The sequence below is a fragment of the Neoarius graeffei genome, chromosome 16 (assembly GCF_027579695.1).
Source record: "Neoarius graeffei isolate fNeoGra1 chromosome 16, fNeoGra1.pri, whole genome shotgun sequence".
Lineage (NCBI taxonomy): Eukaryota > Metazoa > Chordata > Actinopteri > Siluriformes > Ariidae > Neoarius > Neoarius graeffei.
This window is the reverse complement of record NC_083584.1, coordinates 69,621,107-69,648,162: the sequence shown is the minus strand read 5'-3', so window position 1 is coordinate 69,648,162 and position 27,056 is coordinate 69,621,107. Positions and strand designations below refer to the sequence as shown.

Genomic DNA, 27,056 nt, shown 5'->3' with positions numbered 1-27,056 from the left:
GTTAATTTTGACTAGAGAGCGACTTCTGGTAATATGCTAACACAAATATGGCTGTTAGCTACAATACAAAAACACAAACACACACAGACTGACCAGCAGCGAAGCGGGCTTCCTGCTCGCCTTCGGACAGATCTGAGTAGGAGTTGAAGTCAGACTCGAGGGCACTGGGAGCGTCTGTAGGTTTGCACCATCCTTTCCACTCAATCAGGTGAGCAACTCGTCCCTGTGCCATTGCCGTTGGCTTCGTCACGTGATCCTTCACCACCTGAGAGATACCTGCATGCGTGCGCGCGCGCACACACACACACACACACACACATATATGGAGGAAGAAATGCAGAAATGTACAAGAGGAATGGGTGGATATGTAGAATAAAAGTGTGTGTGTTGGTATACCGTGAAGTGAGGATCTGGCAAGTGCTGCGATCTCCTGAATTGTGAGAGCTCTTCTGGATTTGGGCAACATGGTGACAGGGTCCTCAACATTTACCTGAAAAAGAGAAAGACATGAAATGGTGAGGATGATGATGATGAGGAAGATAGTTATGAGGTTGTGGAGGAGGAATAGGAGGAGGATGGTGATGGTGATGAGAAGGATGAGAGGGGATGAGGATGTTAATGATGATGATGATGAGGATTAAGATGATGAGGAAGATGATTGTGATGAGGAGGATAATGATGAGGAAGAGGGTGGTGATGATGAGGAGGATATGATGATGTGGAGGAGGAGAAGGAGGATGGTGATAAAGATCATAATGATGTAGAGGAGGAGGAGGATAATGGTGATGATGATGGTGATAAGAATGTGGAGGAGGATGTGGTGAGGAGGATGAGAAGGAAGATGATGGTGATGAGGATGGTATTGAGGATGAGGAGGATGTTGATGAGGATGATAGGAGAATATTCTACAATATTTCAAATTTCACTGGGATGTGAAAGGATGTGGAAATGCAGGAAAAAAAAAAGTGGACAGTTCGCTCCCAGAAGTGGATAATTTTTAGGTACTGGGGGTGAAATTTAACATCGCAAACCTACCAACGTTAAAAATATGAGCCAATAGGAAGCAGTGGGCAGAGCTAATAAAACAGAGGGTCTGGTAAATATTCAGTAGTGATCACATCATCCTGCCATCATCTTCTGCCATCATCCTGATTTTCCTAATGCTGCTCAAGGCTTTAATGAATAAAAAATATACATTTAAAAGTTACACCACATTGGATTTCGGCTTCTCCTTGAAGGAAATAGTAAGTAAGTAAGTAAGAAAATTTTGGTTTATTTACCATGAAATTTTCAATTTATGTGCTGATTTTCTGAGCACAACTGAAACAACTTTTTGGAAATTTCAATTCATCCATTATCTATACCACTTATGCATTAGGGTCACGGAAGAAGCTGGAGCCAATCCCAGCTGACACTGGGCGAGAGGCGGGGTACATCCTGGGCAGGTTGGCACCCTGGGCACCAATTTATTGTTACACTGATCATTTAGACTATCCAGTTCACCTAATTCGCATGTCTTTGGACTGTGGGAGGGAAATCACAAAGGCACGGGGAAAACATGTAAACTCCACACAGAAAGGTGAGGCGTGCCTTCTTGCTGTGAGGCCACAGTGCTAACCACTGCACCGCCCGAATTTCAACTCAATTTAGTGAAATTCTACACAGAGAAATAATGTATAGTATTTTACTGAAAAACAAGAGGCGACCAAAACTTAATTAAATGATTTGAGTGTTGCTTGATCAGCAATGACACTAACAGTGTCAGTGAAAAATAGACAAAAATGTGAAATTAATAATAAGAGGAAGAGAAGAAGAAGAAGTAGGTAAATTCTCCACGATTTAAGTCCAGCTCATTTCAGTCATATATAAAACAGGAATAACAATTAACGTAATGGATTAGTCTGTGGGGGCGGCACGGTGGTGTAGTGGTTAGCACTGTTGCCTCACAGCAAGAAGGTTCCGGGTTCAAGCCCAGTGGCCGACCAGGGCTTTTCTGTGCGGAGTTTGTATGTTCTCCCCGTGTCCGCGTGGGTTTCCTCCAGGTGCTCCAGTTTCCCCCACAGTCCAAAGACATGCAGGTTAGGTTAACTGGTGACTCTAAATTGACCGTGAGTGTGAATGTGAGTGTGAATGGTTGTCTGTGTCTATGTGTCAGCCCTGTGATGATCTGGCGACTTGTCCAGGGTGTACCCCGCCTTTCGCCCGTAGTTAGCTGGGATAGGCTCCAGCTTGCCTGCGACCCTGTAGAACAGGACAAAGCGGCTAGAGATAATGAGATGAGAACAAGAGGCGACCAAAACTTAATGAAATGATTTGAGTGTTGCTTGATCAGCAATGACACTAACAGTGTCGGTGAAAAATAGACAAAAATGTGAAATTAATAATAAGAAGAAGAAGAGGAGAAGAAGAAGAAGCAGGTAAATTCTCCATGATTTAAGTCCAGCTCATTTCAGTTGTATATAAAACAGGAAGGGGCGGCACGGTGGTGTAGTGGTTAGCGCTGTCGCCTCACAGCAAGAAGGTCCGGGTTCGAGCCCCGTGGCCGGCGAGGGCCTTTCTGTGTGGAGTTTGCATGTTCTCCCCGTGTCCGCGTGGGTTTCCTCCGGGTGCTCCGGTTTCCCCCACAGTCCAAAGACATGCAGGTTAGGTTAACTGGTGACTCTAAATTGACCGTAGGTGTGAATGTGAGTGTGAATGGTTGTCTGTGTCTATGTGTCAGCCCTGTGATGACCTGGCGACTTGTCCAGGGTGTACCCCGCCTTTCGCCCGTAGTCAGCTGGGATAGGCTCCAGCTTGCCTGCGACCCTGTAGAAGGATAAAGCGGCTAGAGATAATGAGATGAGATGAGATAAAACAGGAATAACAATTAACGCAATGGGTTAGTCTGTGGGGGCGGCACAGTGGCGTGGTGGTTAGCACTGTTGCCTCACAGCAAGAAGGTTCTGGGTTCGAGCCCTGTGGCCGGCGAGGGCCTTTCTGTGCGGAGTTTGCATGTTCTCCCCATGTCTGCTTGGGTTTCCTCCGGGTGCTCCGGTTTCCCCCACAGTCCAAAGACATGCAGGTTAGGTTAACTGGTGACTCTAAATTGAGCGTAGGTGTGAATGTGAGTGTGAATGGTTGTCTGTGTCTATGTGTCAGCCCTGTGATGACCTGGCGACTTGTCCAGGGTGTACCCCGCCTTTCGCCCGTAGTCAGCTGGGATGGGCTCCAGCTTGCCTGCAACCCTGTAGAAGGATAAAGCGGCTAGAGATAATGAGATGAGATGAGATAAGACAGGAATAACAATTAACGCAATGGGTTAGTCTGTGGGGGCGGCACAGTGGCGTAGTGGTTAGCACTGTTGCCTCACAGCAAGAAGGTTCTGGGTTCGAGCCCAGTGGCCGGCGAGGGCTTTTCTGTGTGGAGTTTGCATGTTCTCCCCGTGTCCGCGTGGGTTTCCTCCGGGTGCTCCGGTTTCCCCCACAGTCCAAAGACATGCAGGTTAGGTTAACTGGTGACTCTAAATTGAGCGTAGGTGTGAATGTGAGTGTGAATGGTTGTCTGTGTCTATGTGTCAGCCCTGTGATGACCTGGCGACTTGTCCAGGGTGTACCCCGCCTTTTGCCCGTAGTCAGCTGGGATAGGCTCCAGCTTGCCTGCAACCCTGTAGAAGGATAAAGCGGCTAGAGATAATGAGATGAGATGGGATGGATTAGTCTGTGATCTTCCTATTTGGCACGCGCACTCTCTGAAGTTCCGTCGCCTGCTGACGGCAGCACGCTGCTTTTTATAGTCTCGTCGACCGTGTGGCACATGCGCACACGACACGCGCGCGCGATCTCACTTATACACACACACACACACACAAATCTGTTCGTAGGCCTGCTTGTGTGCAACTAGATTTCGCGCACCTGAAATAATGAGCATATCAAATACAACAAACCCTGTGAGAGCATCATCACGACGGTAGCTGAAGTTCCGGTGAGCTCGAGCGGCACCTCACTCTCACTGACATCCGCTATTTTGCTATTATTTAGCGCGCGAGCCGATCTCCCCCCCGGTGTCTCTCACAGCAACAAGCGCGCGCGCCACAGGTTTCATAACGGCACAGCCGACCGAACGCGCGCTACTTCGCTGTCTTCACCCCACACACGTTACAGAGACGCGCATTAATGCAAGATAAAAGAAAGAGAAGCAGAGTTGCTTGAGAGTGTGTGCGAAACATTGCAGCAGACCCACACGAACGCACGCACGCACGCACGCGCAAGCCGCTGTTATGCCCAGCACCTGGATAGCGACCTCATATATGCGCACGAGCAAATAAATGATAACGATGAATGAAATGAACAGAGAGAGAGAGAGAGTGCACAATATAGAACAAAGTAGAATTTAAAGAGAGAGAAAATAATAGAGTACCGCGGTGGCCGGTTCGCCGCAGAAAAACAGCAGCTTTTCCATGTGCAAACCGGCAGCACGAGACCAGATCGCTCCTCACAGCAGACATGCCACGTCGCCGTTCGGTTAACGACCCGTCCCCCCTCCCTCCCGGTCTCTAATTCTGTCTCCGAAAAACGAGCATTTCTATAGCAACCAGTCACCATGGAACAGATGTCTCCCCGGGGTTGACGGGGATTTGGGGGGGGGGGGGGGGGGGGTTGGTTAGAGACGTCTCTGGGACAACTCGTGTCGCCGCGATGCCCGGAATGACGTCACGCATGTCACGTCACGTCACATCGAACGGTTATAGTTCAATTCTCATCTCATCTCATCTCATCTCATCTCATTATCTCGAGCCGCTTTATCCTTCTACAGGGTCGCAGGCAAGCTGGAGCCTATCCCAGCTGACTACGGGCGAAAGGCGGGGTACACCCTGGACAAGTCGCCAGGTCATCACAGGGCTGACACATAGACACAGACAACCATTCACACTCACATTCACACCTACGGTCAATTTAGAGTCACCAGTTAACCTAACCTGCATGTCTTTGGACTGTGGGGGAAACCGGAGCACCCGGAGGAAACCCACGCGGACACGGGGAGAACATGCAAACTCCACACAGAAAGGCCCTCGCCGGCCCCGGGGCTCGAACCCAGGACCTTCTTGCTGTGAGGCGACAGCGCTAACCACTACACCACCGTGCCACCCCCAGTTCAATTCTTTGGCTCCAAATCAAAATCTCTTCTCTCTGTCCTCAGAGAGCAGCACTGCTCCCTGCTGCACGCTGATGCTGTATTTTAGATGCTTTTTGTCAGACTCGTGTTTTTATTATGTAGGAGAGAGCGGGGAGACCTGGGACCAGTTTTCAGCTTTTGTAGATTGTGTGAAATTCTGTGCAGGGAGCAGTGCTTAATTTGTGAAGTGGGAGGTCCCGGGCCAGAACGCACGAGGTGGGTGGGTCCGGCGACTCAAAAAAAAAAAAAAAAAGGCGGTTTACTATAACTTTACGCACACACGCCTATTGCATGACATGTATTGCAACAGCACCAGTTATCAAATCCTGAACAACAATGGACAACGCTCAGAATGTTCTCCAAACAGGCACTCAAGTTCACTCTCGCTCTCCACACATACGTTAAGGCAGGGGTCGGGAACCTTTTTGGCTGAGAGAGCCATGAAAGCCACATATTTTCAAATACATTTTCGTGAGAGCCATATATAAAAAGTGACGCTGAATACAACTAAAATGCATTTTTACGTATGAGTCTGGTACACTTGCAGCAGGTGCTAGTGCAGTGTCACTGTGTCCAACGTCGTCCATTTTAGGTCGTTTAGGATCCGGCTGTCCTGGGACTTTGAAAAATTTTAGTAAGCTTTCTTTGTTTTTTCCACAGCGCAAGCTAACGGCTACAAAAAAACCCGGTGTTCTATTGAGCGGAAGTATATACCCCATGTCCCCCCCGCATAGATTTTGTGGATGTCATAGGAGAGAAATCAACAACAGATATCAAAATCAAAACCGAACACTAAACACATTTTTATTGACTCATCTCATCTCATTATCTCTAGCCGCTCTATCCTTCTACAGGGTTGCAGGCAAGCTGGAGCCTATCCCAGCTGACTACGGGCAAAAGGCGGGGTACACCCTGGACAAGTCGCCAGGTCATCACAGGGCTGACACATAGACACAGACAACCATTCACACTCACATTCACACCTACGGTCAATTTAGAGTCACCAGTTAACCTAACCTGCATGTCTTTGGACTGTGGGGGAAACCGGAGCACCCGGAGGAAACCCAAGCAGACACGGGGAGAACATGCAAACTCCGCACAGAAAGGCCCTCGCTGGCCACGGGGCTCGAACCCGGACCTTCTTGCTGTGAGGCGACAGCGCTAACCACTACACCACCGTGCCGCCCATTTTTATTTACTCATCTCATCTCATTATCTCTAGCCGCTTTATCCTTCTACAGGGTCGCAGGCAAGCTGGAGCCTATCCCAGCTGAATACGGGCGAAAGGCGGGGTACACCCTGGACAAGTCGCCAGATCATCACAGGGCTGACACATAGACACAGACAACCATTCACACCTACGGTCAATTTAGAGTCACCAGTTAACCTAACCTGCATGTCTTTGGACTGTGGGGTAAACCGGAGCACCCGGAGGAAACCCAAGCAGACACGGGGAGAACATGCAAACTCCGCACAGAAAGGCCCTCGCCGGCCACGGGGCTTGAACCCGGACCTTCTTGCTGTGAGGCGACAGCGCTAACCACTACACCACCGTGCCGCCCATTTTTATTTACTTATTTATTTAATTTATTGTTTGATTTTTTTCCCTTTGTGATGGTCATGGAGGTGATCTGATCCATTTAAATAGCTGCCGGAACATCGAATGAAATGAAAATAGCTGCCGGATCCGACGACGGAGGTTCCGGATTTTGTTCCGTCATGTTCCGGCTCAAATTAAGCCCTGGCAGGGAGCGTCACATTCAGTATTTACTGTACACTCTTAGCACAACATTAGTTTATCGGCTTGTCACAGATACCGACCTTCAGGCTTCACTTTTTCTGTCATTATGTTTTGTAGAGAGACATGGGACACTGAGGGGAAACATGGGACAAAAATAAAATACCTAGGCCTACATGTTAATTTTTTATTTATTAGCAAAATTTGTACCATATGAACTGTATGAACACACAATGCTGATACAGCAAGAGAAAAATGTCAGTTTACCCAAAACCTGATGAGACAGTACAGTTCCGTTCTCAAGGAATGAAATGTTTAATCCTTATGCAGAGACACGCCCACATTTTTAACAACATTTTTAAACTATTTTATATTTGCAAACCACAAGGAAAAACCTGTAACATGAAATAAATCCTTAAATGTTCCTCCCCAGAATTTAAGTTTAATAAATTATACTATATCTGGTAACTCTGGGCTACACTTTAATTCCTAACAAATCCCCAATTCTCCAACATACATTACACCATAGAATGGAGGTGGAGGTGAAGGAGAAAATACAAGTTTTTGGTTGATAAAATATTGAACTGCACAAACCTTACTGCAGTGTCACACTTCATGGCTCGAAAGGAAGTCGGTTTCTCTAAGGGGCAACATCTAACTTCTGATGGAATCTAAAACTTGATTGGTTGAAATTAATTTATGGGAATACAAACTGTCCCAAGTCTCCCTCATCCCAAGTCTCCTGGCTCTATCCTAATTAATTTATATGAATTAATAATTAATCAGGGTGGCATGGTTTACACTTTCACCTCACAGCAAGTGGGTTCTGTGTTCGAACCTTCTGGTCTACCGGGGCCTTTCTGTGTGGAGTTTGCATCTTCAAAGTCACAACCAGTTCTGATCGAGGGAGTCGAGGTGGAGGCTGTGGATTCCTACAAGTACCTTGGGTTGTGGCTGGACAGCAAGCTGGACTGGACTTGCAACACCAGTCACTTATACAGGAAGGGACAGAGCAGGCTATACTTCCTTAGGAGGCTGCGGTCCAGTACCGGTTCACCCAATACGCACACTACGCACGTTGCGTAGGGCCCCGCAAACTCATAGAGGCCCCGTGGGGGGAAAAAAAACGTGACGACGTGACCGTCCGTCGCGCTGCTCGCGCACATCAGATTCCCAGTGCATGTGCATCAACCTAGCAAGATGAAGCGGAGTTATCCCTTGGGGAGTGAAAAAAGGAAAAAGAAACTGCATGAAAATGAACAGCGGGAACAGCAGTCAGGTAACTCTCCTCTCCGGGTGGGAGGGACAGGGCTAGTCGGTGTTTGACCTACATAACAAGGCGGTGAGCCCTGGGTGAACCCCGGACGGTCTCCGTGTGTGTCTTGCTGGCTTCTACAATTTCAGTATTATATCAATCGTTCTGAGTGTAGTTACAACTGCACTTATACAAAATGGAAAGTAATGGATAAATATTTACTAAGATTGAATTTTGTTTGCTTGGATAGCCCACAGGCAAATATAGATGCAAATATATTAGTGAATAAATAAAACTCGTGAAATATTATGACAATGGTGCTAAATAGGCTAAATAATAATCTAAATCACCTACATTTTAAGTACAGTATCTGAAGGTAAAACAAGTGCAGCCAATTTGATGGAGCTGAATTAATAGTAGCCTTATCTATATTTTACTTCTTCAACATTGTGGTTGACTCCACAATAGCATCCATTGATGAACGATTTGAAACTCTGAACCAGGTGAAGCAGAGCATTTTTTAACATAGTTACTGGGAGACCAAATGGTCTCCCAGTGGCCAGATTTGGTCTCCTAGTCAATGCCAAACCAGCTTCACTGGGAGACCAAATTTTAAACCAAGTTATGTCTTATCATTTGGTTCAATCAGTTGCAATTAATTAACCAAGTACCATGTAAGTATACATTTAACAAGGAAAACGAAGATCTATGTTATAAGATATACACACAAGATCATGTTGGTTAAGAAAAACAAAACTAAAATTTGGTTACTGAGATGGCTGATGTCAGAATCTGATGTCATTACTGTGTAACTTTGAGTGTCTTTGACATAACATTTGTGCTTGGTATTGCTCTTGATAGCTGTGTAGTCACTGTAGTGTGTTTGTCTGTATGGTGATTGGTGAACCATTTTGCATCACAGAATATGCCGCAGTGGTGCAGCCACATGGATTCTGGGGCCTGTGATTGTATTGCCCAGACCAGTTGGTCTCCTAGTGGAAAATCCTTAAAAAATGCTCTGAGGTGAAGACTAAATATGGAGTAGTGCTGAACTTCAGCACTGCATGTCAGATGTCCAGTGACTCCTTAAAGGCTCAGTGTATGGAACTTGAGAAAACTCTGACCTTCAACCAAGACTGTGACATCAGTGGAGTTGATCTGGCAAACAAAATCAAGAATTTACCTGACCTACCATCAGCTAATATGACTGCCTTTGAGCTGCTTTCTTTCCTTTGTGAGAAAAAGCTGGAGGAACTCTATCCTAACCTTTGGATAGCCCTGAGAATTGCTGTCACTCTGCCTGTGACAGTTGCCTCAGCTGAGAGGAGCTTCAGCAAGTTAAAAATGATCAAAAACTATCTGAGATCTTCCATGTCTCAGGAACGTCTGAGTGGTTTGGCCATCATGAGCATCAACCATGATGTGGGGAAGCAAATATCATATGATGACATTATTGATGATTTTGCATCCAGAAAGTGCAGAAAGGGACATTTTTAATGGTGAGTAATTTGTTACACATTTAGTTCGATTTGATTTGGTCTGTATTTATTTGGAGTTAGACCAACAGGTGGCGACACTAGTGCAATATGTTTAAAGGGGGGGATGAGTGGAAGCACTGGGTGTCAGGTGCGACTGTTGAACATTTTTGGGTTCAGTTAAGAGGGCCCCTTAGCAGAATCTTGCCTAGGGCCCCATGGAGGTCGGAACCAGCTCTGCTGCAGTCCTTTAACATCTGCAGGAAACTCCTGTGGATGTTCTATCAGTCTGTGGTCGCCAGTGTCCTGTTTTACACCGTGGTGTGCTGAGGGGGGCAGCACATCCAAGAAGGACACATCCAGACTGGACAAACTGATCAGGCGGGCTGGCTCTGTGGTCGGCATGAAGCTGGACCCTCTGGTGATGGTGACAGAGAAAAGGTCGATGGACAAACTATTGAACATCATGGACGATGCCAGTCACCCTCTGCACACCATCATCAGCAACCAGAGGAGTCTGTTCAGTGACAGAATGCTCCTTCCCAAGTGCAGGATGAACAGACTCAAACTCCTTTGTCCCTCATGCCATCAGACTGTACAACTCCTCTCTGGGGGGGAGGAGGGGTAACAGGAGGACAGAGGATGGGAAGGAGCAGTAGCCTAGCCTAACAATAAGCAATACCGGACAATGTGCAATATAAAGTGCAATATCTCTCCTGCTGCCCCCCTTCCCTTTTTTTCCCTCCTCTCTCTCCCCCTTCGTCTCTTCCCCATACCGTATCTTATTCTTTTTATATTTGTATATGTAAATACTTAATTTATCTAGAAGTTTTTCTCTATTTCTTTTCTCTGTTTATCTGTAATGATGCTGCTGGAATCTTAATTTCCCTGAGGGAACCCTCCCAAAGGGATGAATAAAGTTTTATCTAATCTAATCTAATCTAATCTAATCTAATCTAATCTAATCTAATCTAATCTAATCTAATCTAATCTCTCCATGTCTCCTTACTTTTTAAAAGTAGAAAATATTATAACTTCACACTCCACTCAAACTTTATACTGCAGTATTCTACACTCATGTTGTGGAATTTTGAAAAATAATCCTTTTGTAACCAATACAAACTGTTTAATTTGATCACGTACTCCTGGGTAAGACTTTAAACCGCATCCAGAGATGAGGCCTAGTATGGCAGCTGTGGCTTTGGGGAAAGTGGAGTGGCCCCTTAGTCGCCTCTACTCCCAGGTCCCCTCTGTCCCAGAGGGGTAGCACCTGCTCAGGGAGCCAGCCATGGCATAAATAGTACATACACAGGCAGCAGTGTGAATGTCAGAGACGGTTGGCAGAGGTCCTCCAAGATATAGGACAATGGTAAGCAATCTCAGATCCGAGTAAGGAGGATCATGCCCCAGTTAGGAGGGCCTGCGGTATGGAAGGACCTGACCACCCACCATACTATGTTGGTTTTGTCAGTCAAATGAAGGCTCAACACAACATTTGTGATATGATGTCAACCGGTGTGCCCTGCAGGCTGGTTGACGTCCAAAGAGTGACTGGGGAAGAGGCAGCACCTGCTTCCAAGAGGGCTGACAAGGATGAAGGTTCGGAAACAAAGCCCAATAAGGGAATTTCCAAACTGGAAGGTCTCAGCACAGGAAGAAGCAGGGTTTGCCTTCTGACAACCTTACATCTCATGGAATGTGAAAAGCTTGACAACAGGCAAACTTAACATCATTACAAGTGAAATTAAATGCATGAACATCAAAATCCTGGGAATTGCCAAACATTGGATAATGGGCCAAGGACACTTTGAGACAGAGAGTGGAGACATCATGATATACTCAGGTAAAGACACTGGCCCAAGGAGAGAAGGAGTTGCATTCATCCTGAATAAGACCATGGCAAAATCACTCATTGGCTATAGCCCAATCAGCCCTAGAATCATCACAGCAAGGCTGAAACCAAACCCAATCAACATCTCACTTGTTCAAAGCTACCCATCAACAGCAGATACACCTGAAGACATCCTGAATGAATTCTATGAGAAATTGCAGACAACCATCGATCATCTACCAGCAAGAGATATGCTCATAATAATGGGAGACTGAAATGCCAAAGTTGGGAAGTTAACAACTCCATCCCAAACAGTCAGTCAGCATGGTCTGGGAGATCAAAATGATTGAGGAGAACAACTGATCGACTTATGCAACAGCAATGACTTAATGATTGGCAACACCCTCATCGAACACCATCCACGAAGACTTTTTACATGGAGAAGTCCAGGCAATAGAAAAACCAATCAGATTGATTACATCCTAATAAACAGAAGATGGAGATCCACTCTGGAGAATGTAAAGACCAGACCAAGTGCAGATTGTGGCAGTGACCATCAACTGCTCCTGGCAAAATTGAAGAGCCACCTAAAAGCAACCAAGTCAAATCAAACAATACCAATAAGATTTGATGTACAAGCCATACCACCTAAATTCAATAATGAGATCTGCAACAGATTCAGTCCTCTGCTGGAATACGTGGAAGAGGAATGCACACCTGAGGAACTTTGGGGCAAGATGTCAGAGGTCATCAAAAAGACAGCTAAAGAATATATCTCATTATCTCATCTCATTATCTCTAGCCGCTTTATCCTGTTCTACAGGGTCACAGGCAAGCTGGAGCCTATCCCAGCTGACTATGGGCGAAAGGTGGGGTACACCCTGGACAAGTCGCCAGGTCGCTAAAGAATATATCTCATCTCATCTCATTATCTCTAGCCGCTTTATCCTGTTCTACAGGGTTGCAGGCAAGCTGGAGCCTATCCCAGCTGACTACAGGCGAAAGGCGGGGTACACCCTGGACAAGTCGCCAGGTCGCTAAAGAATATATCCCAAGGAGAAAAGAAAGAAAAAATTTGGCTTAAGGACAACACCATAGAGATAGCAAGAGAGAGGAGAACAGCAAAAGCATCTGGTGATCATGAAAAATGGACCCAACTGAACAGAGACTTCAACCGAGAAACAAGAAGGGACATGCGAGAATTCCGGGAAAACAATTGTGAAGATCTGGAACGAGAAAAAGGAAACCTAAAAAAAGGTATTCAAGTTATTCAAGGAAATGCCTGGGAGATGGACAGCAAGATCAGATGTTATCAACGACAGCAAAGGTATAACACTTAGAGACCATCCAGAAATGCTGGGCTGAGTATTGTACAAGGCTTTACATGGCAAGGCTTTAGAGAGGGCTAGTGAGAATGAGAACAGTGTAGTTTCTGCAGGGGAAAGTCTGGATGCCCTAGGTGGAGTTAGTAATCCCCCAACTCCGGCATTAGAGCCATCACAGCAGGGCGAATGGGTGACAACTCGGCGGTATAAGCGTAGAGCCAAAGCTACTGCTGAGGCTCACCCACGGAAGCAACACTCCTCTCCGCTTCATGTGTCGAACAGGTTTGCCCTCCTCAGTGATGCACCTGCTGAGAAACCTGAAAGAGCACTGGTTATAGGGGACTCTATCATATGGCATGTGAAAGTAGCTAGGCCTTTAGGGGCACCAGCAGCTTTAGTCAGGTATAAACCGGGAGCCAGGGCGCTGGACATAGCAGGTAATCTTAGGGTCCCAGGCAAGTACAGGTTCTCAGAAATAGTTATCCATGTAGGAGCGAATGATATATGCCTTCATCAGTCTGAGGTTACTAAGAGTAACTTTGTAGAGGTGTTTAAATTAGTGAAGGCGATGTCCGATGCCGTAGTATGCTCTGGCCCCATCCCAATGTGGTGTGGCGATATAGCTTACAGCAGGTTATGGTCACGAAACTGCTGGTTGTTCAGGTGGTGCTCTGAAAACAGTGTGGGCTTTATAGACAATTGGACTAATTTTAAGGGCATTGCTGGCCTGTTAGGGCGGGACAGTATCCATCCCACTTGGGAAGGTGCTGCTCTCATTTTCTGCAGTATAGCTCATAGTCTCAGAACAGGTCTAGTTAACTTCTGACAATCCAGAGCCAAGGCCAGGAAGCAGATGAACAGACTAAATCAACTGTCTGCTAGCTGCACAGAGTCGTCACTCAGGGTCCACTACATCGAGACTGTGTCTGTTCCCCAAGCTCAACAAAAAGGTAGAAATTTTCAGAGAGTTTGTTCCAGTAACCTAATCAATATAAAATTAAATCATACTGACTGTACAGCTGCTGCCAGCACCTTTGATCTAAAGGTATGGCTATTAAATACTAGATCTCTTACATCTAAAGCACTAATTGTGAATGAACTTATTACTGATCAGGAGTTCAATGTACTGTGTTTGACTGAAACATGGATGAAGCCAAATGAATAAAAGCATTAAATAAAGCATTAAATAAAGCTAGTCCTCCTGGATACAGTTATATACATCAGCCTCATCTAACTGGCAGAGGAGGAGGCGTCACGGTTATTTATAATGATTATCCAGGTGTAACACAAAAACCTGGTTATAAATTTAATACATTTGAAGTTCTTCATACTAATATAATGTACGTAGCCTTGAAAAATAAGTCTACCCAGTTAATTCCATGACTTATTTTTTACAGGCCCCGGGGCTATATTCTGAGTTTCTTTCTGAATTTGCAGATTTTATCTCAGATCTGGTTATTTCCTTAGACAAAGATTTAGTTGTGGGAGATTTTAATATTCACTTTGATAACCCAGAAAACCCTTGTGTCCATTTTAGATTCAGTAGGGGTTAATCAGAGTGTCATAGGACCGACCCATGATGGTGGCCACACTCTCAATCTAATACTAACATTCGGGTTAAACATAGAAAATATAGTCACACTTCCACAGTCTGAAGTAATCTCAGATCATTATCTCATCTCATTTAAAATATGTCTGAGTAATATATGCACCTCACCACTCTACTGTATTAAACGTACATTCACATCAACTACTGCACAGAGCTTTATAAATGATCTCCCAGAGTTATCAACTTTGATTGGGTCACTGTCAGCCCCCACAGAACTTGATCAGGCAGCTGAATGCTTAGAATCAAAGTTCCGCTATACGTTAGATCGTGTGGCTCCTCTTAAAAGGAAAATGATCAGAGAGAAAAAATTAGCACCCTGGTATAATAATGACACTCGCACTTTAAAACAGACTACATGAAAATTGTAATGTAAATGGTGTCAAACAAAATTGGTAGCGTTCAAATTAGCTTGGAAGGAGAGCTTCCTGAAGTATAGAAAAGCTCTTAGTGCTGCTAGATCAACATATCGCTCTCCCCTAATAGAAGATAACAAAAATAATCCTAGATTCTTATTTAATACTGTAGCAAAATTAACCAGGAATAAGTCCACTACAGACACATGCACACCTGCAGTATGTAGTAGCAACGACTTCATTAATTTTTTTAATGACAAAATTGAAAATATCCAACAATAAATTTAAACTACTAATTTAAGGTCAGACAATGTAAGTGACCCTGTAGTTAACAATATAACTGTATCAGATCAGCAATTAGAATGTTTTACTCCCCTTAGAGAAATTGAACTACTTTCATTAATCTCCGCATCAAAAGTCTCAACTTGTGTACTAGATCCCTTACCTACACGTCTATTCAAACAAATAATACCTGAAGTAATTGAACCACTTCTAAAAATAATAAATTATTCTCTTAGGATTGGCTATGTACCCAAATCCTTTAAACTTGCAGTTATAAAACCCCTGATAAAAAAAAAAACTGACCTTGATCCCTGTCAGCTGCCCAATTATCAGCCAATATCAAACCTCCCCTTTATCTCCAAGATCCAAAAAAAGCTGTGGCACAGCAGTTATGCTCATATTTACATAGGAATAACATCCATGAAATGTATCAGTCAGGATTTAGACCTAATCATAGCACAGAGACAGCACTGGTTAAAGTAGTAAATTACCTACCATTGGCATCTGATCAGGGCTGTGTCTTGCTGCTTGTGTTGCTTGACCTTAGTGCAGCATTTGATACCATTGATCATTCCATTCTTTTGGATAGACGAGAAAATGTTGTGGGAGTTAAGGGAATGGCCCTCTCCTGGCTCAGCTCTTTTTAACTGATCACTATCAGTATGTTGATGTAAATGGTGATTTTCCTAGACATACTGAAGTAAAGTTTGGTGTTCCACAAGGTTCTGTCTTAGGCCCTCTGCTTTTTTCTTTATATATGTTACAACCCCGATTCCAAAAAAGTTGGGACAAAGTACAAATTTTAAATAAAAACGGAATGTAATAATTTACAAATCTCAAAAACTGATATTGTATTCACAATAAAACATAGACAACATATCAAATGTCGAAAGTGAGACATTTTGAAATTTCATGCCAAATATTGGCTCATTTGAAATTTCATGACAGCAGCACATCTCAAAAAAGTTGGGACAGGGGCAATAAGAGGCTGGAAAAGTTAAAGGTACAAAAAAGGAACAGCTTGAGGACCAAATTGCAACTCATTAGGTCAATTGGCAATAGGTCATTAACATGACTGGGTATAAAAAGAGCATCTTGGAGTGGCAGCAGCTCTCAGAAGTAAAGATGGGAAGAGGATCACCAATCCCCCTAATTCTGCACTGACAAATAGTGGAGCAATATCAGAAAGGAGTTTGACAGTGTAAAATTGCAAAGAGTTTGAACATATCATCATCTACAGTGCATAACATCATCAAAAGATTCAGAGAATCTGGAAGAATCTCTGTGCGTAAGGGTCAAGGCCGGAAAACCATACTGGGTGCCCATGATCTTCAGGCCCTTAGACGGCACTGCATCACATACAGGCATGCTTCTGTATTGGAAATCACAAAATGGGCTCAGGAATATTTCCAGAGAACATTATCTGTGAACACAATTCACCGTGCCATCCGCCGTTGCCAGCTAAAACTCTATAGTTCAAAGAAGAAGCTGTATGTAAACACGATCCAGAAGCACAGACATCTTCTCTGGGCCAAGGCTCATTTAAAATTGACTGTGGCAAAGTGGAAAACTGTTCTGTGGTCAGATGAATCAAAATTTGAAGTTCTTTATGGAAATCAGGGACGCCGTGTAATTCGGACTAAAGAGGAGAAGGACGACCCAAGTTGTTATCAGCGCTCAGTTCAGAAGCCTGCATCTCTGATGGCATGGGGTTGCATTAGTGCGTGTGGCATGGGCAGCTTACACATCTGGAAAGACACCATCAATGCTGAAAGGTATATCCAGGTTCTAGAGCAACATATGCTCCCATCCAGATGACGTCTCTTTCAGGGAAGACCTTGCATTTTCCAACATGACAATGCCAAACCACATACTGCATCAATTACAGCATCATGGCTGTGTAGAAGGGTCCGGGTACTGAACTGGCCAGCCTGCAGTCCAGATCTTTCACCCATAGAAAACATTTGGCGCATCATAAAACGGAAGATACGACAAAAAAGACCTAAGACAGTCGAGCAACTAGAATCCTACATTCGACAAGAATGGGTTAACATTCCTATCCCTAAACTTGAGCAACTTGTCTCCTCAGTCCCCAGACGTTTACAGACTTGTTAGGACTAGGACTGTTTTGGCCTCTAGAGGCCGCTGTTATTTCCTTTTCATGTCGTGTTCATTTTGGCCTCTAGAGGCCGCCACTGTTCCTGTGTTTTGAGTTTGTGTTAATTGCCTAATTATCTTCACCTGTGTCCTTAATTAGTTTGTCTATTTATACCCCTGAGTTCAGTCCTCTTGTCACGGAGTCTTTGTGCTGTTATGTTTATCTCCAGTTTCCTTTGTACTGTGTTTTTTGATCTTCTTAGCTTTTGTATTTTTGCACTTTGCTTTTCTTTTGGATTATACTCTTTGGTTTTTTTTTGTCTTTTGTTTTGCCCTGTATATAGTGTATATAGTTTAAATAAACCTTTTGATTCTTTTTCTACTTCCGCCTCACGCCTCTGCATTTGAGTCATCCCCCTGGTGGCCTAGTGGGGGTTTGCTGGATTATCACACCAACGAACCAGGTTCGAATCCCAGCAAAACCCTAACAGAAAGACTCCGTCATGACCGACTCAGCAGAGGCTGCTTCAACTGTCTACCCGGCCAACCTTCAGGGAATTATGGCAGCTTTGACACGCTTCGGAGCGACCATGGACGCTCATGGACGTACGCTCACCAGCCAACGTGAGGCCCTCGCTCGCCACGAGGAACTGCTTCAGCAAATTGGGAAAACCCTGGCACAGCTGACATCTCTGCCTGCATCTCCTGCTCCTGATCCAGTTCCTGCTCCTGATCCAGCTCCCACTCCTGCTCCAGTGCCTCCTGCAATGCTGCCTTCTTCACCTCGCGAACCCAGCCTTCCTGCACCACAGAGGTATGACGGCAAGCACAGTGAGTGCCGAGAGTTCCTTACCCAGTGTCAACTCACCTTTGAGCTTCAGCCTACCACCTACACTACGGATCGCCGCAAGATTGCCTTTGTGATCACCTTATTAGCTGGTAAGGCGCGAGCCTGGGCTACTGCTATCTGGCAAAGACAGGGACCTGAGTGCTTTGATTTCCAGCTGTTTTCTGAAGAGATGCTTCGGGTCTTCGATCAGGCAGACATCAGTACCGACGCAGCCCGAAAGCTCATGTCCATCTGGCAAGGAGGAAGCGTCGCAGATTACGCCATCTCGTTCCGAACACTCGCAGCAGTAAGTGGATGGAACGAGACTGCCCTGGTGTCAGCCTTCCACCATGGTCTGTCTGACCCCATCAAGGACGGTCTGGCCTCTATTGGATGCCCAAGTGACCTCGAAACCCTCATCTCACATGCTATTCGTCTGGACAACAGGATGAGAGAACGCCACCAAGCTTTGATAGACTCAGGGGCGGCTGGGAACTTTATGGATATTCACTTCGCCCAAAGCATCAATATTCCGACTGCACCTCTTGAAGTCCCACTGTCTGTGTCTGCCCTCGATGGCCAAGCGTTAGGTGATGGAAGAGTCACCCAAGTTACTTCTCCAGTTTTCCTCCAGTCTCAAGGTCACAAGGAAGAAATATCCCTGCACCTGATTCCTTCACCTGAGTTCCCAGTTATTCTAGGCCTTCCTTGGCTTACTCGCCACAACCCTCGCATAGACTGGGTAACAAGCCAGGTTGTGGAATGGGGCCCTGCATGCCATGCCTCTTGTCTGCTCTCTAGCTCTCCTGTGTCTCCTGCCGAGCCCCCTGATCTCACCGAGTTATCTCAAGTTCCCACAGAGTACTGGGATCTCAAGGAGGTATTCAGCAAGAGCAGGGCCGCTGTTCTTCCTCCGCACCGGGCCTACGACTGTGCCATCGACTTGCTCCCTGGGACTACCCCTCCTCGTGGCAGACTGTTTTCACTCTCTCAGCCAGAACGCAAGGCCATGGAGGAATACCTCAAAGATGCCCTGGTCTCTGGGTTTATTCGACCCTCCACTTCACCTGCTGGAGCCGGCTTCTTCTTTGTCGGCAAGAAAGATGGGGGGCTCCGACCATGTATTGATTACAGGGGCCTGAATAAGATCACTGTACGCAACCGATATCCCCTTCCGCTGATGTCCACAGCTTTCGACCTGCTCCAAGGCGCCACCGTCTTCACCAAGTTGGACCTACGGAACGCATACCACCTCATCCGTATCCGACAGGGAGACGAGTGGAAGACTGCCTTTAACACCCCGTCTGGGCACTACGAATACCAGGTGATGCCCTTCGGACTCACCAACGCACCAGCTGTTTTTCAGGCCCTAATCAACGACGTCTTAAGGGACATGATTAACCTATACGTTTTTGTCTACCTCGACGACATCCTTATCTTTTCCAAGACCGTGCAGGAGCACCGCCACCATGTCCGCCAGGTTCTCCAGAGGCTGCTACAGAACAATCTGTTCGCCAAGGCCCAGAAATGCGAATTTCATGTTCCCGAGGTCTCCTTTCTGGGATTTATTGTACGGACAGGCCAACTCCAAATGGACCCTGCCAAGACCCTGGCCGTCCGGGATTGGCCTACTCCCAAGTCCGTTAAGGAGGTTCAGCGGTTCTTAGGATTCGCTAACTTCTACCGCAAGTTCATCAGGAACTTCAGTTCTGTGGCAGCACCCATGTCAGACCTCACCAAAGGGACAGGTGGATCTTATGGCTGGTCTCCTCAGGCAGAAAAGGCGTTCAAAGACCTCAAGGACCGCTTCTGCACGGCACCCATTCTGGTTCTCCCGGACACCTCCCAACCATTCATCGTGGAGGTGGACGCCTCGGACAGTGGTGTCGGCGCGGTGCTCTCTCAACGTTCGGAAGGAAAGCTGCACCCCTGCGCTTACTTCTCCCACCGCCTGAGTCCTGCTGAGTCCCGGTACGATGTGGGGGATCGAGAACTGCTAGCGGTCAAACTGGCCCTTGAGGAGTGGAGGCACTGGCTGGAGGGAGCACAACATCCATTCCTGGTTTGGACTGACCACAAGAACCTGGAGTACCTCCAGCAAGCCAAGAGACTGAACCCTCGACAGGCTAGGTGGGCCCTGTTTTTCAGTCGGTTTGACTTCACCCTCTCATACCGCCCCGGCTCCAAGAACACCAAACCTGACGCACTGTCCAGACTGTTCTCTGCCACTAACAGGGAGAATGAAGTCGGGCCTATTATCCCTGTGTCCCGGATTGTGGCCCCTGTCCGCTGGGGTATTGAGGAGGCTGTCCGACGAGCCCAACGCCAGGACCCCGGTCCTGGGACGGGGCCACCAGGCCTCTTGTACGTCCCACATCAAGCCCGGGCCAAGGTTCTCCAGTGGGGTCACTCTTCCCCTCTCACCGCCCACCCGGGAGCTCGGAGGACCCTGGACTTCCTGAAAAGACGCTTCTGGTGGCCTAACATGGAAAAGGAAGTAAGGTCATTTGTCCTGTCCTGTGAGGTTTGCACCAGAACCAAGAACCCACGACAGCGTCCCCAGGGTCTCCTGCATCCTCTGACCATTCCCCGGCGTCCCTGGTCCCACGTGGCAGTCGACTTTATCACGGGTCTCCCTGAGTCACAAGGTAACACGGTCATTTTGGTCTTAGTTGACAGATTCTCCAAGGCCTGCCGCTTCATACCACTGTGCAAACTCCCCTCTGCTCTTGAAACTGCGAAACTTTTGTTTAATCATGTCTTCCGAGTCTTTGGTCTTCCACAGGACATCGTCTCAGACCGAGGGCCCCAGTTCTCCTCCCGAGTGTGGCACGGGTTCTGCAAGGTCATCGGAGCCACTGCCAGCCTCTCCTCTGGGTTTCACCCACAGTCCAATGGTCAGACGGAGAGGCTCAACCAGGACCTGGAAACCACCCTGCGAGGCCTGGCTATGGATAACCCGACATCGTGGAGCACCTGGCTGCCATGGGCGGAGTACGCCCACAACACCCTGCAGTCATCGGCCACCAAGCTGTCGCCATTCCAGTGCCAATTCGGGTTCCAGCCACCTCTGTTCCCGGACCAGGAGGAGGACGCGGGGGTGCCCTCGGTCAACCAATATGTGAGACGGTGTCGCAAGACCTGGAGCAAGGTCAGGAAGACCCTCATACAGACCTCCAGAACCAACCAGACTCAGGCCAACCGCCATAGAAGACCTGCACACGCTTTCCGCCCTGGGCAGCGTGTTTGGCTGTCCACTAAGGACCTTCCACTGCGGGTGGAGAACCGCAAGCTTGCTCCTCGCTACATTGGCCCCTTCAAGGTGGTGCGCAGGGTGAACCCTGTCTCCTACCGGCTCCAGTTGCCCCGGACTCTGAGGATCAACCCCACTTTCCATGTTTCCCTGTTACGGCCCGTACTGACGTCTACGTATGCCCCTGCCCCTAGGAACCCCCCACCCCCCCGCATCTTCCAGGGGCAGACTGTGTTCACTGTGAATCGCCTGCTTGACTCCCGCCGGGTCCGCGGCGGGTTGCAATATCTGGTGGACTGGGAGGGCTATGGTCCTGAGGAGCGCTGCTGGGTTCCTGCTCGGGATGTCCTTGATAAAGAACTATGTCGGGACTTCCATTCGGCCCATCCGGATCGCCCTGGGAACGTCAGGAGACGCTCCTAGAGGGGGGGGTCCTGTTAGGACTAGGACTGTTTTGGCCTCTAGAGGCCGCTGTTATTTCCTTTTCATGTCGTGTTCATTTTGGCCTCTAGAGGCCGCCACTGTTCCTGTGTTTTGAGTTTGTGTTAATTGCCTAATTATCTTCACCTGTGTCCTTAATTAGTTTGTCTATTTATACCCCTGAGTTCAGTCCTCTTGTCACGGAGTCTTTGTGCTGTTATGTTTATCTCCAGTTTCCTTTGTACTGTGTTTTTTGATCTTCTTAGCTTTTGTATTTTTGCACTTTGCTTTTCTTTTGGATTATACTCTTTGGTTTTTTTTTGTCTTTTGTTTTGCCCTGTATATAGTGTATATAGTTTAAATAAACCTTTTGATTCTTTTTCTACTTCCGCCTCACGCCTCTGCATTTGAGTCATCCCCCTGGTGGCCTAGTGGGGGTTTGCTGGATTATCACACCAACGAACCAGGTTCGAATCCCAGCAAAACCCTAACAAGACTGTTGTAAAGAGAAAAGGGGATGTCTCACAGTGGTAAACATGGCCTTGTCCCAACTTTTTTGAGATGTGTTGTTGTCATGAAATTTAAAATCACCTAATTTTTCTCTTTAAATGATACATTTTCTCAGTTTAAACATTTGATATGTCATCTATGTTCTATTCTGAATAAAATATGGAATTTTGAAACTTCCACATCATTGCATTCCGTTTTTATTTACAATTTGTACTTTGTCCCAACTTTTTTGGAATCGGGGTTGTACCTCTGGGTGATATTATTCGTAAGCATGGTATTAGTTTCCAGTGTTATGTTGATGACACACAGTTGTATGTTTCTGCAAAATCAGATGAGAAACAGTAGAATTGAGGAATTTGCAAAGGACATGAGACACTGGATGCTTATTAACTTCCTTCTGCTTAACTCTGACAAGACAGAAGTACTTGTACTAGGACCACATGCAGCTAGAAGTAGGTTTTCTGATTATACAGTAACTCTGGATGGCCTTTCTGTTTCTTCACGTGCAACAGTAAAAGACCTTGGGTGATTATTGACCCCAGTCTTTCATTTGAAACTCATATCGATAAAATTACCCGGATAGCTTTCTTTCATCTCAGAAATATTGCTAAAAAATTTAATGTCACTACACGATGCAGAAAAACTAGTTTATGCTTTTATTACCTCCAGGTTGGATTATTGTGATGCCTTACTGTCTGGATGTTCCAATAAGTGTATAAACAAGCTCCAGTTAGTTCAAAATGCAGCAGCAACAGTCCTTACTAGAACTAGAAAATATGACCACTTCACCCCTGTCATATCCACATTGTATTGGCTCCCAATCAAATTTTGTTTTGTTTATAAAATACTGAATGGGCTCATGCCACAGTCCCTGAGCGAACTTCTGGTCCTTTATGACCCACCACGCCTACTTAGATCAAAAGGTGCAGGCTATCTGCTGATACCTCATATAGTGAAGGCTACATCAGGGGGCAGAGCCTTTTCTTAAAAAGCCCCACAGTTATGGAACAGCCTTCCAAGTAGTGTTCGGGAATCAGACACGATCTCAGCATTTAAGTCTAGGCTGAAAACATATCTGTTTTGTCAAGCTTTTTGTTAATTCTATTAGGTAAAGGAGTAGATCTGGAGTAGGGATGGCGAAAACTAAAAAAAATCTTGACCGACCACCGAGCCGTGAAAAAGTCGGCATCTGCGCCTTTAGTTTGTGTGGAGAGATATGATCTGCAATAACATGCATTGTTGGCTACAGACCGAAACATACTTTCAGAATGCACTGGCCAAGGCAGGACTAAACTCGATGTGCCTTCTAATAATAATTAAAAAAAAAAACAGAATAGTAATTTGTAAGCTAAAAAGCCTGTGTCTACACTTTTCTTTCGCCGAGTGGCGGCGGGACATGACTGAATGGGTTTTTCTGATTTGTCAGCTGTCGTCCTTACATCGCATGGCATGCCCCAAGCGTTTACACCACAGAATTCCAGGTTCTCCGCTCCAAAATCAGCAGCTTCAAAACGATTGATTTTTTTTTTTTTAACCGAGAACCAAAAAAAAATTAACCGGTTGACGTTGATTCGGTCAACCACCGGTCAAATGGTCATCGGTTAACATCCCTAATCTGGAGGGTCCTCAGGCATAGAGTGTTTTGGTAAGCTGGGATGTATGGATGCTGTCAGTCCCCCACTCCCTCACTTGAGTTTGTTGACAGTGTAGTGACTGGCTGCTTTATGTCTCGGGGCGCCCTCATGCCTGTGGCTCTCCCCTTTTAGTTATGCTGTCATAGTTAGTTTTGCTTGAGTCCCTGCTTGCGCTCAGTGCAAAATGTATACTGTTCTTACTCATCCAGTGACACTGGCCATACCTAACAACCTGTCCCCCCCCCCCCGTCCCTCTGAGTTACATGTCAATCCTGAGATTGAAATGCTGACTCTTCTGCTCCTCGGATCTGCCTGATCCATCCTGATGCCCTACGTCTGGCTGGAGTTTCATCACATCGCCCCTGTGGAGGACGGCCCCATTTGGACAGTTGAAAGTCACACTTAGAAGATGCTCTGGACACTTACAGTAATGCTTTTATGGCTGAGGACTACAGTTGACTTGCTAACTTTAGGACTGCAGTTGTCATGAACAGTTTTGCACTCAAGTTTCCATCAATGAAGAGTTTATAACTTCAACAAAACAGACTTCATGTTAAAACTGTTCAAAATGTTATAATCACGTTGTCTGTTATCACTCAAATGAGGATGGGCTCCCTTTTGAGTCTGGTTCCTCTCAAGGTTTCTTCCTCATGCCATCTGAGGGAGTTTTACCTTGCCACCATCACCACAGGCTTGCTCATTGGGGATAGATTAGGGATAAAATTAGTTCATGTTTAAAGTCATTCTAATTCTGTAAAGCTGCTTGGCAACAATGTTTATTGTTAAAAGGACTATAAAAATAAACTTGACTTATTAGGCTAAACACTAAACTGTCTGTTGCTATAAATGATATTGTTGTTTGCTAGGCTAAGCACTAAACCATAAACTGTCTCTTGTGTTATGGTTTTTAGGCTAAACACTAAATCATGTGGTATTTACTAGCAATCACATGATAATTTAGTATTGTGTATAGATATTTCCCATGACATGGAAATTAAGTTGATATCATTGTTGATAATACGCCCCTCCACCAAGTGAAAATAAGTAGATGGTCCCTCCACTTATGCTATGTAGCCAAGATGGTGACCACTGAGGGAGAGAAATGTGCAACACATTTTGACTGTTTTGAGTACGCCATCTGGGTACGGCATGTTTCCATACTTGTCATACTTGCGCTGATACACTCAAAATAGCAAGTGTAAGTACAGGAGTATGTGAATTGAGACACACGGTATCTCATCTCATCTCATTATCTCTAGCCGCTTTATCCTGTTCTACAGGGTCGCAGGCAAGCTGGAGCCTATCCCAGCTGACTACGGGCGAAAGGCGGGGTACACCCTGGACAAGTCACCAGGTCATCACAGGGCTGACACATATGCCCCTTTTCCACCAAAGCAGTTCCAGGGCTGGTTCGGGGCCAGTGCTTAGTTTGGAACCGGGTTTTCTGTTTCCACTGACAAAGCACTGGCTCTGGGGCCAGAAAAACCGGTTCCAGGCTAGCACCAATTCTCTGCTGGGCCAGAGGAAAGAACTGCTTACATCAGCGGGGGGGGCGAGTTGTTAAGACCAACAACAAGACCGTGAAAGGTTGCCATTTTTAAGCGATGAGAAGCAGCAGCTGTACAAACGCGAAGTCATCCATTATTATTATTGTTGTTGCTGCTGCTGCTTCTTCCGTGTTGTTTTCGCTTCGATATTCGCGCCAAGGTTTATGCAAACGTAGCGACATAACTGACATATACAATGACGTAACTGACGTGGCTTTCCTTAGCACCGCGAGCTATGGAAAAGCAAACTGGTTCTCAGCTGGCTTGCAAGTTGAACGAGTTGTGAACCAGCACTGGCCCCAAACCAGCCCTGGAACTGATTTTGTGGAAAAGGGGTAATAGACACAGACAACCATTCACACTCAATTTAGAGTCACCAGTTAACCTAACCTGCATGTCTTTGGACTGTGGGGGAAACCGGAGCACCTGAAGGAAACCCACGCGGACACGGGGAGAACATGCAAACTCCACACAGAAAGGCCCTCGCCGGCCACGGGGCTCGAACCCGGACCTTCTTGCTGTGAGGCAACAGCGCTAACCACTAGACCACCATGCTGCCCACACACAGTATCTTGTTTACTAAATCTCCTGTGCTGTGTTTGCTTTAAACTCGATTTCTTAGCTAATATTTCATTAATTTCTACTTTTAGTTTAGCAAATAATTATTTTTGTAGTTTACTAGGAAACAGTAAGTGTGACTGATCACGTGTCGAAGTTAGCGTTAGCAAATAAATTAACTACAGAACAACAAAAATGACACATGATTGGTGCACACAGTGAGATAACAAAGACTGCTATTTCTGGTGGCTCTTTGTAATGGCTCGAGTGGTGTGTGGGAGATGTTCTCTTTTTCTACTTGTTCGGTTCTCTCAGCTCCTGGAGCTCTTTGAGGCTTGGTGGTGGGCGGCTGAAAGAACACTAGTTCAGGATGCTGCTATTTCCAGATACTCTGACACACACAAAGCTTTTGAAAATGAAACACTGGCACCTCGAGGTAATGGTCCAGCTCCTCGAAAGGTACACTCAGGAGATGTGACAAACCACTGCGTGTGCTACTGCCCAAAAGTGCGAGGTCGGATAAGGAACTCTCAGCACTCCAGTCCACGCGAAACCGTCCGCCCGCCACTGTGGAGAGAAACAACATTGTCATGTTGGATAACAGCATATAGCATGCTAATGTACTGACACGACACCTGATATCGACTGAATATAATCTTCAATCTTCATTTCCTTTAATGGTCTGAGAGGTGTGACTGGAGTGCTTCTGAAATTCCATCTTAAATTAAAAATTCAGGATACACCAGACTAAATAAATAAATAAATAAATAGACTGAAAAGCCAAAAACCAAGCTCTGGATTATAATAATAATAATAATAATAATAATAATAATAATAATTATTATTATTATTATTATTTAGCCTTTTGTATGGTTGCATACATTTTTGGGACTGTTTTTCTTTTCAGGGAAATCAATCAGTCAATTAATTAATTAATGTTGCAATCTCCTTTAAGCAGGACATCACTCTCCAAAAGAAAATGTGTAAATAAATGTAAGTAAAACAAATATGCAAAATAGAAAATATACAAATAACATAAAACATAATAAAATCATTAAAGCATGAAAGCATCTGTAATATAGTTTTTGCAAATGTCAGTTTTCATGAATATTTTAATCGTTTTTAAAATGTATAAATATACAGTATAAAAATAAATATTTTAGCATTAGAGATGCACCAAAATTTCAGT

General features: G+C 45.7%; 1 protein-coding gene across 1 annotated transcript in view; it reads right to left on the bottom strand.

The window, feature by feature from the left end:
* Positions 1–26,426, bottom strand: part of fam131ab (family with sequence similarity 131 member Ab) — a 52,646-nt gene extending 26,220 nt beyond the window's left edge. The window contains exons 1-3 of the mRNA XM_060942225.1: positions 26,298–26,426; positions 397–490; positions 94–276 (exon numbers count right to left, since the gene is read on the bottom strand). Coding sequence (XP_060798208.1) covers positions 94–276; positions 397–466 — 253 coding nt within the window. The 5' untranslated portion in view covers positions 467–490; positions 26,298–26,426. The remainder of the gene's footprint in view (positions 1–93; positions 277–396; positions 491–26,297) is intronic.
* Between the last annotated feature and the right edge of the window lie 630 nt (positions 26,427–27,056).